Genomic DNA, 15,284 nt, shown 5'->3' with positions numbered 1-15,284 from the left:
GCACAGGCGGGGCCCACAGCCAATGTGGCTGCGCTGCCGTAACCACTGACGTTCTCGCCTCTCGGGTAGGCAAGTGTACACGGAGGCCGGACACCAGCAGGGCTCCAGAACAGACTACGGTTGTGGACAGTATTAAAGGGCAGAATGCACAGGACATAATGAAGTACAGCAACTTAAACCATTGCATGGCTGTTTGAAAAGAACCCAGGAAGACAGAGTGCCTGCTGATCAGTGGGGATATAGTTCTTAAAGAAACAGAAATGTCATCTGAGCAAGGATTCAGGGCAGGATGTGGATTCGAGAGATTTTATGTGCCCGTGAGGGAAGGCCTGAAAGGTTCACGGTCATTTCTGCTGGGCTGGTAGATGATCAGCGTGGTTATTCTTGGCCCTATCTTCAGCTCCCTCACACACAGACACACTCACTAAATCAGCAATTTAGAAAGAGAGAGAGAAAAAAAGAAAGAGAGAGAGAGAGAGACAGAGGAAGTTCGATTTCCATTTCAGAAAAATAAATTCACCTTATTTCATTTATTTTTAAATTTGGCATCAAAAATATATTTCTGATTAGAAAATTAATAAACATTTCAAAAAATTAAAAATGTATAAGTTAGAAAGTAAAGTTATAATCTCTCTACCTTCCTCAACGTAACTACTGTTAACGATTTGAGTTATATCCCTACAGACCTTCTCCATGCAAATGACAATATTAAAAATATATATTTAATGGATTCATGTAAAATACACTTCTTCTGTGTTTGCACATATGGATCTACTTAAGTCTTTTTTTTTTTTTTTTTTTTTTTTTTTTGAGACAGAGTCTTGCTTTGTTGCCCGGGCTAGAGTGAGTGCTGTGGCGTCAGCCTAGCTCACAGCAACCTCAAACTCTCAAACTCCCGGGCTTAAGCGATCCTTCTGCGTCAGCCTCCCAAGTAGCTGGGACTACAGGCATGGGCCACCATGCCCGGCTAATTTTTTCTATATATATTTTTAGTTGGCAAGATCATTTCTTTCTATTTTTAGTTGAGACGGGGTCTCGCTCTTGCTCAGGCTGGTCTTGAACTCCTGATCTTGAGCGATCCACCTGCCTCGGCCTCCCAGAATGCTAGGATTACAGGCGTGAGCCACCGCGCCCAGCCTACTTAAGTTTTTTTATGAGCTTTCATTCCATTATATGGATATAACATAATCTGCACTGACAGCCATTTGTATTGTTTTCTTTTTTTCCTATTTCAATTGACGCTGCAACATACATCCTAGTACTTCCGTTTTTGCTCATGTGTGTAAGTTCAAGGGGAACTGCTGGGTCCAAGAACATTCTCCCCGGTGTTTAATTATTAAGTTTAGAATTTCATCTGCTAGAAATCCACATGTAAATAAGGGCAAAAGGAATTTCACTGAGCCTTATGTCTGCTCATACTTTACAGAAATATCAGCGAAGGCGGAAGTACAGCCTGTCTGCTGTCTTTCATTCGGCCACAATGTTGCAAGATATTGGTGAAGCCATTCAGTTTGAAGTCAGCATTGGGAACTATGGCAACAAGTTTGACGCGACCTGTAAGCCTTTGGCCTCAACCACTCAATACAGCCGTGCCATATTTGATGGTAAGATTGCCGCTAACCGTTCTCCCCTCTGCACCACAAGACAGGAAGCATGCGCTGTATCCTCCCTCTGGCAGCCATACCCCCAGCATATGCTTAGTGGAAAGGAAAAGGTTGAATGGGGAAGAGAGTGTATTTGGAGTTCAGGCACCTTCAAGATTGGCCAGACCCAAGAAGTTGCAGGTTCCATTACCAAGAGCTGAACCCCAATGCCCCCCGCCCAGCTTAAATGCTGGCTTTACCTTGTAAAGTCCCAACATGATGATTCTGCTAAATACTGAGCTTTCCCAAAGCAGCTCCTGCCCCTACCAAACACCAAATCTTTCTTAGACTGAGTAGCTACAGTGGATGGGGCTCTGGCCCAGGCCCTGCAAACTCAAGTTTCTGGTCTTCGCTCTGTTACTCATCAGCACTCTGACCTCAACCACACCACTTAATTCCAACTCTTGGCATTTCCATCTTCCCCAGAGTTGCTGTGAGGATTAAAAAGCTCTATTTGAACATGATGAGTGAGAAATGGTCACCGCTTTTAAAGAGCTTACATTCTAGTGTGTAAAATAAATCATAATAGAGGGCAAGGTATGAGAACACCCTAATAAAAGTATCAAAAAATGGTTTGAGAGTATAGAGAAGGGAGAGGGGAATTCTGATCAAATAACCCAACAGTACTGCCGTAGTTTTTACCTAATTTTTGTACAAGCAGTTTTAAAGTATAAAATGCCCTAGAAAACATCAGCTAATAATTCTTTTTTTTTTTTTTTGAGACAGAGTCTCACTCTGTTGCCCGGGCTAGAGTGAGTGCCGTGGTGTCAGCCTAGCTCACAGTAACCTCAAACTCCTGGGCTCAAGGATCCTACTGCCTCAGCCTCCCGAGTAGCTGGGACTACAGGCATGCACCACCATGCCCAGCTAATTTTTTCTATATATGTATTTTAGTTGGCCAGATAATTTCTTTCTATTTTTAGTAGAGACGGGGTCTCGCCCTTGCTCAGGCTGGTCTCGAACTCCTGACCTCGAGCAATCCTCCTGCCTCGGCCTCCCAGAGTGCTAGGATTACAGGTGTGAGCCACTGTGCCCGGCCAGCTAATAATTCTTAATCATGGTAAGGCTCTAAGTAATACCAAACCCCATGTAGCCAGCCAATGCCTTCAAAAAACAGAAAATTCTTTTTTTTTGGCCCACTTTCAACAAAAATATTTCCTTATAATAGCAGTTTGCAGGGATAAACACATTCCATCTAGTCTCCCATGCTGTCTGTATTTACTGCCGCCTCATTATGTAATCATCTCTGATGTTCAGATGCATGACTTGGAATCATTAAAAGATCCTGAGATTGTTGTACTCAGTTTACTAGGGTATTTTAGAGAGATTTTTAAAAACAGGCTGGATGAGAAAGAATTTTCTATCCCTCAGTTGCTTAACTGAATAAAATTAAAGAACCCAAACCGTGCCCCAAGCATATGGCTTCATCAGCAGCTCAGTCTGCACATTTCTTTAGTAAACATGTTGTCTATTTTAAGTGTCCAAGATTCTCTGACCCCTGTGTTTTATACTAGGGAACTACTATTATTACTTGCCTTGGGCCCACACAAAGCCAGTTGTTACCCTGACTTCATATTGGGAGGATATTAGTCATCGCCTGGATGCAGTCAACACCCTCCTAGTTATGGTAGAACGGCTGGTAAGTTTATCTTTTCTATGTTTCCCTTTACCAGACTAAGTGAACTATGTATTAGTCAGGATGCAGGCTAGGCACCTATGACACAAGATCCCAAAATACAGTGGGCAAAAAGGTAACAGCAATTTCTTTAGTAACAGCTGAGGTTGAGGGTCCAAAGCCAGTATGGAAGGTCAGTGGTATTTGGGGACCCAGGCTCTTCCCCCTGGTTTCTCAGCCATCACCAAGGAGTTATCCCCTCCAGCCTGAGATAAAGGGAAAAGAGTGAAGAGAAGATGACACAGGCCTTTCCCTTCAAGGGAAAGACCCAGAAGTCACTTGATTTCTACTCATGTTCTGTTGGTCAGAATACAATCACAGAGCCACATCTAACTACAAGGAAGTTGGGGAATGTAGTCTCATGCCTGGGCAGGCGTATGCCCCAATAAAGGTTTCTCACTGTGGAAGGGGCGAGGATGGGAAATGTGGGGAGTGGAAGCTCATAGTTTCTTCCACAATTTGTATGTGGAGAGTGGCTCATTCCAATAGCAACATGCAACTCTTAAAGCTTTGCTGTTAGTGCAGCAAAAATCCCCACTGTAGGAAGAGATGGCTTAAAGGAACCAGTGTCTGGCATTTTCCACTCTTGCTACAGACCAGAGGAACTTTCCTTGTTTGGGTGTTTGTGGGTTTCCTCTGGTGAAAACTGCATAGATATGGTATCTGTGATTATCCATCTAGTTGACTTTGGTCAACTAGGTTGGTGAGAAGGGGGATATGTTTGGGATATTTCTAATTAAGTCAAAGATACTGAGTTACTCCTATTTGATAAAAATCTATCTGGTATCAGTGTTTTGATTTCCAAATTATATTAATATTAATTTTTTCTAAGATCTAATCTCTACCAGGGCTGGGCCAAGATACATGGGAGTTTGGGGAGTATACCTGACCTAAGACTCCATGGCAAAATCTAAAAGTATTATTTTATGTTACAAAGACAATATGGAAGGATAATAAGAGGTTTAAATTAACTTAATCATAACTGTTCATATAATACAGCTGCAACTGATATGCAATGTAGTTGTAGTATTAATTTCCAGTCCTCCTCAAAGACATTCGTGGAGAATTAGTCACACCTTTATTCTAATTATGTTTTGGATGTTCTTCAGCTTTCTCCATCTGGTTCTTCTTATCAACTCTCTCCAGCTGTCTTAATTCCATGCTACTCTGGACAGGATGGGTGACTTTCCATGAAGAGGACTGTTGGTACTCATGGTGGGCACTCCCTTGACCTCTCTTTTTGGCAGATGCTCAACGTAACACAACAATATGTTCTGGGCTTATCTTGTACTTTCTCTGCCCTGGCCTTGGAATCACCATTTCTCCAAGTTCCTTTTAGTGGCAAATGGCATTTAAAAAACAAGATCTGGACACTAAGTGCTCACTACTACTGAAACGTTGTTGCTTCTGGGCTTTCTCTGCAGGCAAACTCACACACACACGCGCACACACACACACACGTATATTTATTTCTATATCTATCCAGATACTAAAACCCAGGAGTTCATAAAGATACCTCCAATTCCAGTCCAACACACAGGGTTTATTCTAGCCTCCTCTATTTCTATATTTATAATTTTCTTCTCCAACAGTGAGAAATCTGGCCTTTGTCATCTTCAATATATCTACTCATTTGTTCAATTGTAAAATCCATAGATAAGCCACTGTGAAAAACAAGCCTGCTAATTAGGGTTTGACAAGTTTATGGGTTTTTGTTTCTGTTTTTGCCTTTGAGAATACATAGTCAAAATATTGTGTTCAAAATTTACTTGGGTTAGTTCAGTGTAATTATGTTATTCATCTGAAATATAATTAGATCTATTTTGTCTCTGATTATATTCCATTTTAGGGTTTTCTCCCCTATCCTTGCTGGTTTCATTTTGTTTTTTGAATATATAAATATTTACATGGTTTCAAAGGTCAAACTATATGAAAACATTGTCCTATTACTTAAACATATTAGTACTAATTGCATTTTGAGCAAAAATAAATAGTTCTAAGCTATGGTAAGTATTATTAAATGAAAAAAAAAACCCTTTAGTTTTTCTCTAATTGAGCCTTTTTATGTATTTTTTCCTCGAAAATAAAAATTAAACCTTTACTGGGTATAATAGCATAATGCACAATTACCAATTATTTCCTCTCTTTTCAAATTCTTCAGCAATCAAATGTAGAGGCTCTAAAATCAGGGATACAAGGTAAAATTCCTGAAAACCAGCTGGCTGAATTGTGGTTGAAGCTGATAGACGAAGTTATAGAAGACACGAGGTATGGTGATCTTATTTCTCTCTCAGAATTTCCAGCCAAGCTCTTCTCCCTGAAATCCTAAGACTGTAAAAGCCTCTAGAATTGTCTCTAGTGTTTGTCTAAAAAACGAATTTGAACTATTCAAGCTTCTTAAAAGGCCCTCACTGGGAGGAGTCTCTGAATCACCACCAGGAAAAGCTCTACTTTCTGATTTGGTGCCAATTCTAAAGTAGCCTGGGGAGGCTGAGGCCCCACACCCAGAAGCACGTCTCAGGGCAGCCTGGGGCAAGGGACAGGGGAGTGGCGAGGTATCAAGTGTGGTGCCCACCGCCCTGGAGAAGGGTGGCTTCTGGCTCCCACCGAGAAGGGGGTCTCGGGGTGGAGCAGCAATTTTACCATTCAGAACAGTGTTCCTAATTCATAAACATATTTTTAGAAACACCCTTTTTACTTATTCTTTTACTGAATGCCTAATGTACACTGTGGCCCACCCTCTGTTAGGCAAAACCCGTAGATTTGACTTAACCACAGGACTTTTCGTAACAGTGACTTGGGGAAACAGCTCAGATCTTTTATCATTTGGAAATCAAAGGGGGAAGTGATTCATTCCAAACTCGTTTTCAGTGTTGGCTAATAAAGCAGTGGACAGGGAAGTTCCAAAAGAAAAGCACATTGAATGCTTTCCACAAGCAGCTAGAACCACGGCCTTTCTCCCCCTGCGGGGCTAAGTCACCCTGTCTTCTTGTGCCTCCTAGCGGTTGAGCCAGGTAATTGCAACGCAGCCGAAATCAAAGTACGAGGCTTAAGTTCAGAATTTTAGACCTGGGTCCTAACCATCATCTCCTCCAGTCTCCTTATCTTGTAGATGAGATATCAGAGGCCCAGAGTGAAATGACACGCCTGATGCCCCGAGTTGGGTTTACCAGCTCAGCCCCTTTTCCTGCCACATGTTCCATAGTCAACCTCTGTCAAAAGGCTCCAGTGTGACTTCTGAGCAAACAGCTTCCAGACATATTTTTGCCTCAAAGAATCACCGAGGGACTTAACCCTTCCAATGCATTGCTATAGCTATTAATGAAACCAAACAGAAACACTTGGTAATAACTTTTATGTAGAAAATGTCTGAGAATTATAAGGTTTGCTGAGCAAATCACAGACAGATCTATTTATACTTCTGATGTGAGCTGTTTTTGAATCTTTTTCAACTTTCTGTAACAGGAAATTCAGTGTTTAAGGGAAGTCATGCTAGGATCTCCTTCATTTAAGAAACTGGGTGAAATTCAAGTGAGTGGAAATGCTAGGTGGGGACAATGTGAGTAGAACTTCCTGAAACGGGTGACAATCTCACCCTGTGTCCCACCAGCTGCCACAGCGGGAGGGAAGGCTTGGCAGAGGATGACTAATTTTGGCCCCAGCTCGGCCATTCTCAGTAACCTTTGGGGGTCCCCTCACTATATTTCCCAGTTCTCATTTTCAATGGGGGCTTGACCTACGTAAGTGATTCTTAATCTTTTTGGAGCTCATGGGCCCCTTTGAGGATCTGATGAGATGATGTCAGTGACGAAGATGACCATGAGATGATGGTGATGACAGCATTATTTAGACTTTACAATGCAACTGTTTCAAATATTCTCCATATGCTCATTCGTTTCCTTCTCACAGCCACCATAAAAGGTGTTTCTCACATTTGAAGGTAGGAGAACAGGAGAGTAAGGGACAGCCAAGATAACAGAACTGGTGAAGAATAACAGAGCCACGATTAGTACCCAAGTAGTTGGCTCCAAAACCTGCGTTCATCATTGTGTCACAGTGCATGTGAACACAGATGCACACAGTTTTCTTAATAAATTCCAGGCTTTCATGGACCTCCTGAGGCTCACCTGTAGACTGCCTAAGGATCCCTGGTCCCTGAGTTAAGAATGTTTCAGCTAAATGGTTTCTAACTTCCCTTCCTCCTCTGACATGTTGTGGGTCCCTACAGTGATTCTAGGAAGCCAAAGAGGGGAAAGCCAGTTTCTCCCAGCTGCTGCTGTTTCCATCTTCTTTCCAGTGTCTCCTTGGGCCTTAGGTTAATCCCTAAGGCTTAAAATTGCTTTGGGATTTGAATCCCCCTCTCTTCCTCCTGAACATTAAGAGACCGTCTGGCAGGTCTGTCTGGCAATGCCAGACCCTCAGCTCCACCTTAAACCAGGCAATGCCTGTGGAATCAGTTAGGAGATTGATGCGGTTTCCAAGACAGAAACCTAACATAAAGGAACTCAACAGTTCTGTTTCTCTCTCTTTCTTCCTTTTTTCCTTTGTTTCTTTATTTTTTTATTTTTACTTTTTAGATACACGTTGCCTCTCACAGAAGGAAAAGCCAATGTCACAATTCTGGATACTCAGATCCGAAAGCTGCGGTCCAGAGCGCTCTCCCAGATACACGAGGCCGCCGTGAGGATGAGGGCTGCAGCCACAGATGTGAAGTCCACACTGCTGGAAATTGAAGACTGGCTTGATAAACTAATGCAGCTGACTGAAGAGGTAAGACCTTTAAACTACACAAACGTCACCTGATCTGGAAGGAGGATTCTATGGAATGGTGCCAAGGATGGGAGTGGTGGAAGGAGAATCTACTACATTATCTTGGATATTGAGCAGATCTGACAGATTATAAAAACCAAGGAGTCACTGGACTGGGAATGCTAATGGGTAACGGGGATGAGTGTCACTGAAATCGGGGCAGGAGAAGAATTTTGAGTTGGTGATCCTGGAAATGTCTTCAAAAGTAGATAAATCATTTTCATAGTACTGTCAGAGCATATTTTGAATGATGTTGCAGCAGATCTATGTAGCACAGAGGATTAAAATGTCAGCTTTGGTTGGGGCCAGGAAGACCTGAGTATGAATCCTGGATCTACCATGTGTAACTTCAGGCAAGTTATTCAACCTCTCTAAACCTCAGTTTCTGCATTTGTAAAAGGGAGATAAACATAGTGCCCACTTTGTATTGGAGCCCTGGTGTGTGAAGATTTAAAGACGATGAATGGGAAGGGCTTAGCACAGTGCAGGGCATACAGGAGGTGCTGGGTAAATGCTGGCTGCCACTGTCCTTCAGAGATGAGGACAGTAGGTAGCAATGCATTTGTGGGTAGAAATATATTTGGAAAAAACAGGGTTACAGGTAATTTTTATTTTCTGCTTTGTATGCTTTGGTGCTTCCACAGTTTTCTATGGTAAACTTAGATCTCCGTTATAATCAGAAGAAAAAAGAGGTTTTTAAAAACTAAATTAATATTTCAGATTTGGCAAATATTGGATTGTGAGGCTGAGACACTCTGTGTCCTGTAAAACGTACTCAACCTGCAACCCTTTGACTGCCGCTGCCGGCTTTCTTCAAATGATGCTTGAGATGCGAGGGAGTATTTCAGAGCAGAGTAGGTGGGGCTTTTGCTGGGTGAAACTGCCCCTCTGCTTCCCCCTGTTCCCTGTGGCCACCCCCAGCCTGCCTCCCGGCCCTGCAGGCTCACAGTGTGGTCCTAGAAGATACGAGTCACAGGAATTTAGGACAGTGCCCTAACCACGGCATTTCTGTGCTAAATGGAGCCCTGAGGGTCCAGTCTGCGGGGTCTTCAGTCCTCCAGACTGACTGTAACGTTGCCTCCTTTTCCACCAACCCTCGTGACCAGCCGCAGAACAGCATGCCTGACATTATCATCTGGATGATCCGGGGAGAGAAAAGACTGGCCTATGCACGAATTCCTGCACACCAGGTTTTATACTCCACCAGCGGTGAGAACGCATCTGGGAAATACTGTGGGAAAACCCAAACCATCTTCCTGAAGGTACACATCTTCACTGTGTGATGCGAAATATACTCAAACGCAAACCCTGTGTTCCCAAGAAGGGGCTGCGTTATGTGATTGGCTGATTATTGAATGGCAAGGGTGGTTGTGATCAATTCTAGCCCATTCTGGTCCCTTCCTCTTGGGTGATAATTCTCAGAGAGTGACTTGAGTTTGACTGGCTTTCAATCCAGGACACCTCCTTAGATGTTTTTGTGGCATCCGTATTATCATGGCATTGTGAATGCTCTGCTTTCTGGCATGAATTTTCCACTTACTTCTAATGTCTCATGCAAAGCAATGCCTTTCTTCCCTTCATTCCAGTGAGTGTTGGGGGGAAAAGGGAAGGTAGTATACATAGACCATGGAATGTATTGCTCTAGCCAAATGGGTCCTCAGATTGAAACATTTTGGTAATTCCTGCTTTAGGGCAGAGATTCTGAACATTTTTAGAGTCATGGACTATGTTAAGTGCCTGACGAAAGCTATTGGTCCTCTCCTTGGAAGGAATGCATATTGCTTGTGCATCCAATATTTTGCATAGAATTTGAGAATTTCATAAAACTCATAAGTCTGTCTTAGAACCCTGTATTAGTAACTGCTCCGTGTGTACACATGGGGAACCAAAGCAGGGCCTGAGATTGGAAACAATGAAATCAGAATAATTCCCATCTATATGTTTTGACATCCTCTCTCTGACCGGCCCCAAGTGGTGTTCATTGGATTTAGGGGAGAGAAATAAAAATCAAGAAGACAAAAAGTAGAGTCAGAGGAGAGTGTTCTCTTAAAACAAGGAGATATCTGCTAACTTTTAGTAAATTTGCTCACTGCTCTTTAATCAGGAGGGTGTAAATAGAATCAGAGTGATTATCTTCTTTCAAGTGTCTCTTGGTAGAATAAATTTTACTTAAGATAGAACCACAATTATAATTGACCTCAGCAGTGGGTGGAAGCAAACTGATTAATAAATAAAACTTCACAGGGGGTGGGAGGGGAGACAAAGGCATCTTCTCTGTGTTAGGTTTTAGAACTCAGTGGATAAACAGCAAAATGCTTTTAAGAGAATGTTTTATATATTTATTGATTTTGTAATACTCATTATTATAGAGTTTAGGAAGCATTAATTCTGTGATTTTTTTTGTTCTTGGGACCCCTTTATACTTTAAAAAATGCATGAAGACCCCATGATTTATGTGGGTTATATCTGTTAATATTTACTCTAATAGAAATTGAAATTGAAACTGAGAAATTTAAAAAATATTTATTAATTCATTTAACAGTAATGATAAACCCATTATTAACATAAATTACATATTTAATTTAAAATGTTAATAAATTATATATTTTTATAAAATATAACTATACTTTTTGTAAAACATCAGAAAGCAGAGTGATCATATTTTACATTTTTGCAAACTTCTTTAATGTCTTGCTTAGCAGGAAATATAACTGGCTTCCCGTATCTGCTTGTGCATTTAAGTTGATAGAAATAACCAAATAAGTTATTTGGTTGAATTATATGAAGAGAATCCAGCCTCACAGAGACATGTAGTTAGAAAAGGGAAGAGTATTATGATAATCTTTTCGGATAATTGTGGATATCCACTTTTGACATAACACCAAACTCAAGTGGTAGTTTTTAAAAGGTTGATTGTCATGTGAAATCTGGAACTGTATCAATAGTTTTTCATACTCAGTTACATTAAAATCTACTGGACTTTCTTGAACTTTGAATGACTCTTATCCATGCATGACTTTGTAACTTCAAGTATGATCATTTGGAAAACTATTGGTTCACTGAGTTATGCAGATCATCCTAATGTTGATGCATTTCATCATACAATATTGAAAAACAATCACATTTTTATCACATTTGTTAATATCACCTATCAGAAAAGTCTTTATGTATTGGGAAGCTATCAAACTCACTGTGACAGATACAAGTTTTCCAAAACTCTATTTTTTACTTGAAAGCTTGAATTTTGTCATTGGCAACTAATAAAGAGAGCTATTTTTCTTGAAATGAGAGGCTTACTGTATGTTAAAGAAAATGCCCTAAACTCAACTCTGAATAACCATATTTGTCTGTCAATTGTTGTTTTAAGTAAAAATGGTGTTTCATTTTTAAAAACTCTAGTTCAATTTACAGCTCAAAAAAATTGCACAAGAGCTTTTTTGCTCAAGACAACCATCATATGCTCATTTGCAGCAGGAGTGGTTTGTGTGTACTTCCCATTTCATCACACAAAATATTAAAAACATATGTATTCAAGGGTCAAGACTTAATAAGAATAATAAATTTCACTGCTTGATCAAGCGAACTCTTTAGTAAAACTGGCGTTTTGTTTTCTTTACTGAGATTGCCTAGTTACTATTACTTCTACTATCACCACTGGGTACAGTTTGGGGTCACTGTTTGATTCCTGCTTCAGTGCCAGGAGTGTTAGCCACCATTGCTTTTGCACCATCGGTGCAAATGTCAATACAGTGAAGAAGATAAATACCGTGTTAGTGTTATTAGGAAAATTATTTTGACCTGGAAGACCTCCTGAAAAGGTCTCAGGCAGGAGTCCATGGATCGCACTCTGAGATTCACTGCTTTGGTTATTTTAATCTTTGCTGTAGGGTCATTTGGAAATATTTTAACTGAAACAAACATAAAATTAGACTGGTGTCAGCAATGATTCACTCTTGCTTTTGGCTTTAACTTAATGTCACAGTCCATGCTGTGCCCAATATAACCTAACGTGTTATTGTTCGCCTCACAGTATCCGCAGGAAAAAGACAACGGGCCAAAGGTGCCTGTGGAATTGCGAGTGAACATCTGGCTGGGCTTAAGTGCTGTTGAGAAGAAGTTTAATAGCTTTGCAGAAGGAACTTTCACCGTTTTTGCTGAAATGGTACATTTAATGAGATCACGATCTTTTCTTCTTTGGTGGGAAAAGGGGTACTTTTACGTTACACTCTTGGGGAAAACATGCACCTACAGCCATCATTACCACCACCTAAAACCCCATCCAGGGGACCTTAACCTAAGGGCATAGGAGAAGATCCTCTGGAGGTTTTATTTTCAACACTGGAATACACCAGCGTGATTAATGCCTTTGTGTGATAATTCCAAGAGGTGACCTTCACCCAGGTCTTACCAGCAATACTGAAAATGGGTACCCTTCTAGCTTTCAGAGCTAGAACTCAGTAATAGTCATACTGGTGCTTGATGGTGGTGTACTGAGTACACACACACACACAGAGACACACATACACAGACACACACACTCACGCACACACACACTCACACACACACATATGCACCAACCCGGGAAAGGGGACACTTAAGATGTTCAGATCTTGATAAGCTTGCTTGGGGTGGGGGTCTTTAAACCGAGGGAGACCCATCCTACACTTAGGGGAAGCCTCAGGTGGGTTTGCCCAAGGACAAAGAAAATGCTGCCTGAATACTTCAGAAACAACAGAGATAATTTGTAAAAACCTTCACCAAGTTTAAAATCCACTTAGTTAATTGAAAATCTCATTACAATTAAACTAATGAAAATGATTGTCACAAACTTTTATAGCTAACAGTAGAGTTATTTTGATTTATTATATTATTGTTAACTCAAAGTGCTTATTGATTTAAATTTACTAGATGTATTTGGTGGGTCTCTTCTGACAATTTTCAGATGAAAACTCCACTCTATAGTTAGGCCTTCATGCTCAAAATCCATGAGGAGAAAACTACCTTCAGTCTAGCTAATCTATAAACCTGTCCCTGCTACCCACTACTGTACCTAACAACTGATTCAGGACCATGGCTCTGCTCTGCTTGCTGGGCAAGAAACCCATGGCCATCTTTTATATTTACTTTTTATTCATTCAACAGTGCCTGGCATGTAACAGGTCCCTATAAATATGTATTGAATGAACAAATAAATGATGACAGAATGTATCCACCCAACCATCTATCCATCCATCCATGCATCCATTTGTCCATCCAAGCTTTTAGGGAGTGGGGTCTTTACTCCAGGCACTGAGCCAGGTGCTGAAAATGATGAAGAAGCCAAGCTTCTTCAAGGATCTCAGAATCTCCTGCAATGATTGTAAAACCGGGTTTCTGGTTAAATGTGCAGACACTCAGAGCCACCCTGGGGATTCTGACTCTGTAGCTTAGGTTAGGTTAGGGATTAGCACGAGAGGTGATTCCAGCGTGGGTAGACCTGGGGCATCAGTGGGCCACTTTAAGAAACAATGGAAAGTGTGGGAGACACACACAAACAAATCCTTACAGCTCAGGCTTGGAAGTGCTAATGGAGATGAATAGACGGTGTGCTGGAGGCCACCGGGGAGGCCCTGAGTGGAGGATGTTGATGTCCAGCCGGCTAGGTGGTGTGGGGCGGGGACACCAGGGCATACATAGGGAGAGGTTTGTTCCTACCTTCCTATAGGATTTCTTGGCATTCACCTGCCCTCCAGCTCTGTGGCTGTGGCCAAGCCAGGAGAAGCTAACCCTGAGCAACGATCGACCAGCCCAGGGCGCCCTTCTGCTCTTTCCCATTTCCAGATCCTTCCCTGCATAGAGTGGAGCTCAAGCTGCAACTCATGTAGAGAGACAACTCACCCATTTCAGCTGCATCGTGTGACTTGCCCCTGAATACCAGGAGGGGCATGTTAATAATGATAATGGGAATTTTACTGGTTCTTGCCTTCATGTGCTAATACCAGAATTCAGTTCTTTGCAAAATTTCCCCCTACAATTTCTGGGGGTCTGTGAGGTGCTTGCTCATGAATCCTTGTTTCATGCTGTCCTGCCTCACTGCGGCTGGCTACAGGCCACAGCTCTCAAAGCCACTGGAGGCTCCATCTCTGCTGCTCCCTTCTTGTCCACGCCAAGATCTTTGCCTGGATTTTATCAATACTAGGGCCATGCTGGTTTCCAAGCAGAAGCAGCAGGAATGCTTTGCTCCTCCATTCTGTGTCCTTGTCATATGTCCCCAAGTCTTACTGTCCCTTGTGATAACAGCTCCTTTAGCTTCTGCCTGAAGCTCATCTTCCCTGCAGGGTCAGAGCCAGCCTCTGAGACAAGCACTACTGTGTCCTCTTGTTCCCAGTTTCCTAATCAGACCCGTACTCAAATCTCCTTCCTCATCTTTCAGCCAAAAGCTTTGCTATGGCTCGTGCAAATCATCTTCTCAGTGGGTTCATCAGTAGAAAAATGGAAATTCCAGTCTGAGCCCAAAGAATCACACTCATCACATGGGCAAATTTCTACCCTTTCTATGGTTGAGAAAGTGGCGAGCAGACCATCGTAAGTTAATAAATTCCAACTTGGAAAGGAATGCCCTGGAAACCAGAGTCTGCTGCTGTTACTAAAACTGCTTCCCAGAAAGGTCTTTGTCTACCTGCCATGCTCGGGAGGGGATTAAGGCTTGTAACTTTTAGGTCCAATAAGGGGCCAAAAGGACCTTCATGTTTCAGACGGGTTTTTTGTAGGCTACCTGGGAAGTAGACCACGAGTTATATATTGTTTCAGTGGGTAAATGTGCCCCAAGTTCTAAGCGGTAGGCTTACAAATAAACTTTATAAATCTACACATTCATAAGTGGAAGGACTTTTATAGGTATTTAAAAGATAAGGTTCAAAGAACCATTTTGAACCATGCAAAATAATAATAGAAGCAACTAGCAGGATATATCACTGTTTACAAAGCACTTTCATAATCATTTGCACGTTTGAACTACAGAAAAGCTCTATAAGAGAGGTATTGTTATCCCCAGTTTTCAGATAAGAACAGCATCTCATCTGGTGTTTAAATAAGTCATTGTTTAAAGTTGCAAAATCAATAAAAGCCCAAGTTAGGTCTATACCTTCTGAGCATAAAGCTTTTTTGCTTTCTATGGT

At 41.6% G+C, this 15,284-nt stretch overlaps 1 protein-coding gene across 2 annotated transcripts in view; it reads left to right on the top strand.

Moving 5' to 3' along the window:
* The window catches only part of MYOF (myoferlin), a 140,502-nt gene that overhangs the window by 76,531 nt on the left and 48,687 nt on the right, over positions 1–15,284 (top strand). For both annotated transcript variants that reach the window (XM_069460937.1, XM_069460936.1), the window contains 6 exons: positions 1,427–1,604; positions 3,158–3,282; positions 5,480–5,586; positions 7,896–8,088; positions 9,234–9,389; positions 12,158–12,289. In XM_069460937.1, coding sequence (XP_069317038.1) covers positions 1,427–1,604; positions 3,158–3,282; positions 5,480–5,586; positions 7,896–8,088; positions 9,234–9,389; positions 12,158–12,289 — 891 coding nt within the window. The remainder of the gene's footprint in view (positions 1–1,426; positions 1,605–3,157; positions 3,283–5,479; positions 5,587–7,895; positions 8,089–9,233; positions 9,390–12,157; positions 12,290–15,284) is intronic.

The sequence above is a fragment of the Eulemur rufifrons genome, chromosome 28 (assembly GCF_041146395.1).
Source record: "Eulemur rufifrons isolate Redbay chromosome 28, OSU_ERuf_1, whole genome shotgun sequence".
Taxonomy (NCBI): Eukaryota; Metazoa; Chordata; class Mammalia; order Primates; family Lemuridae; genus Eulemur; species Eulemur rufifrons.
This window is presented reverse-complemented; position numbering and strand designations above follow the sequence as displayed.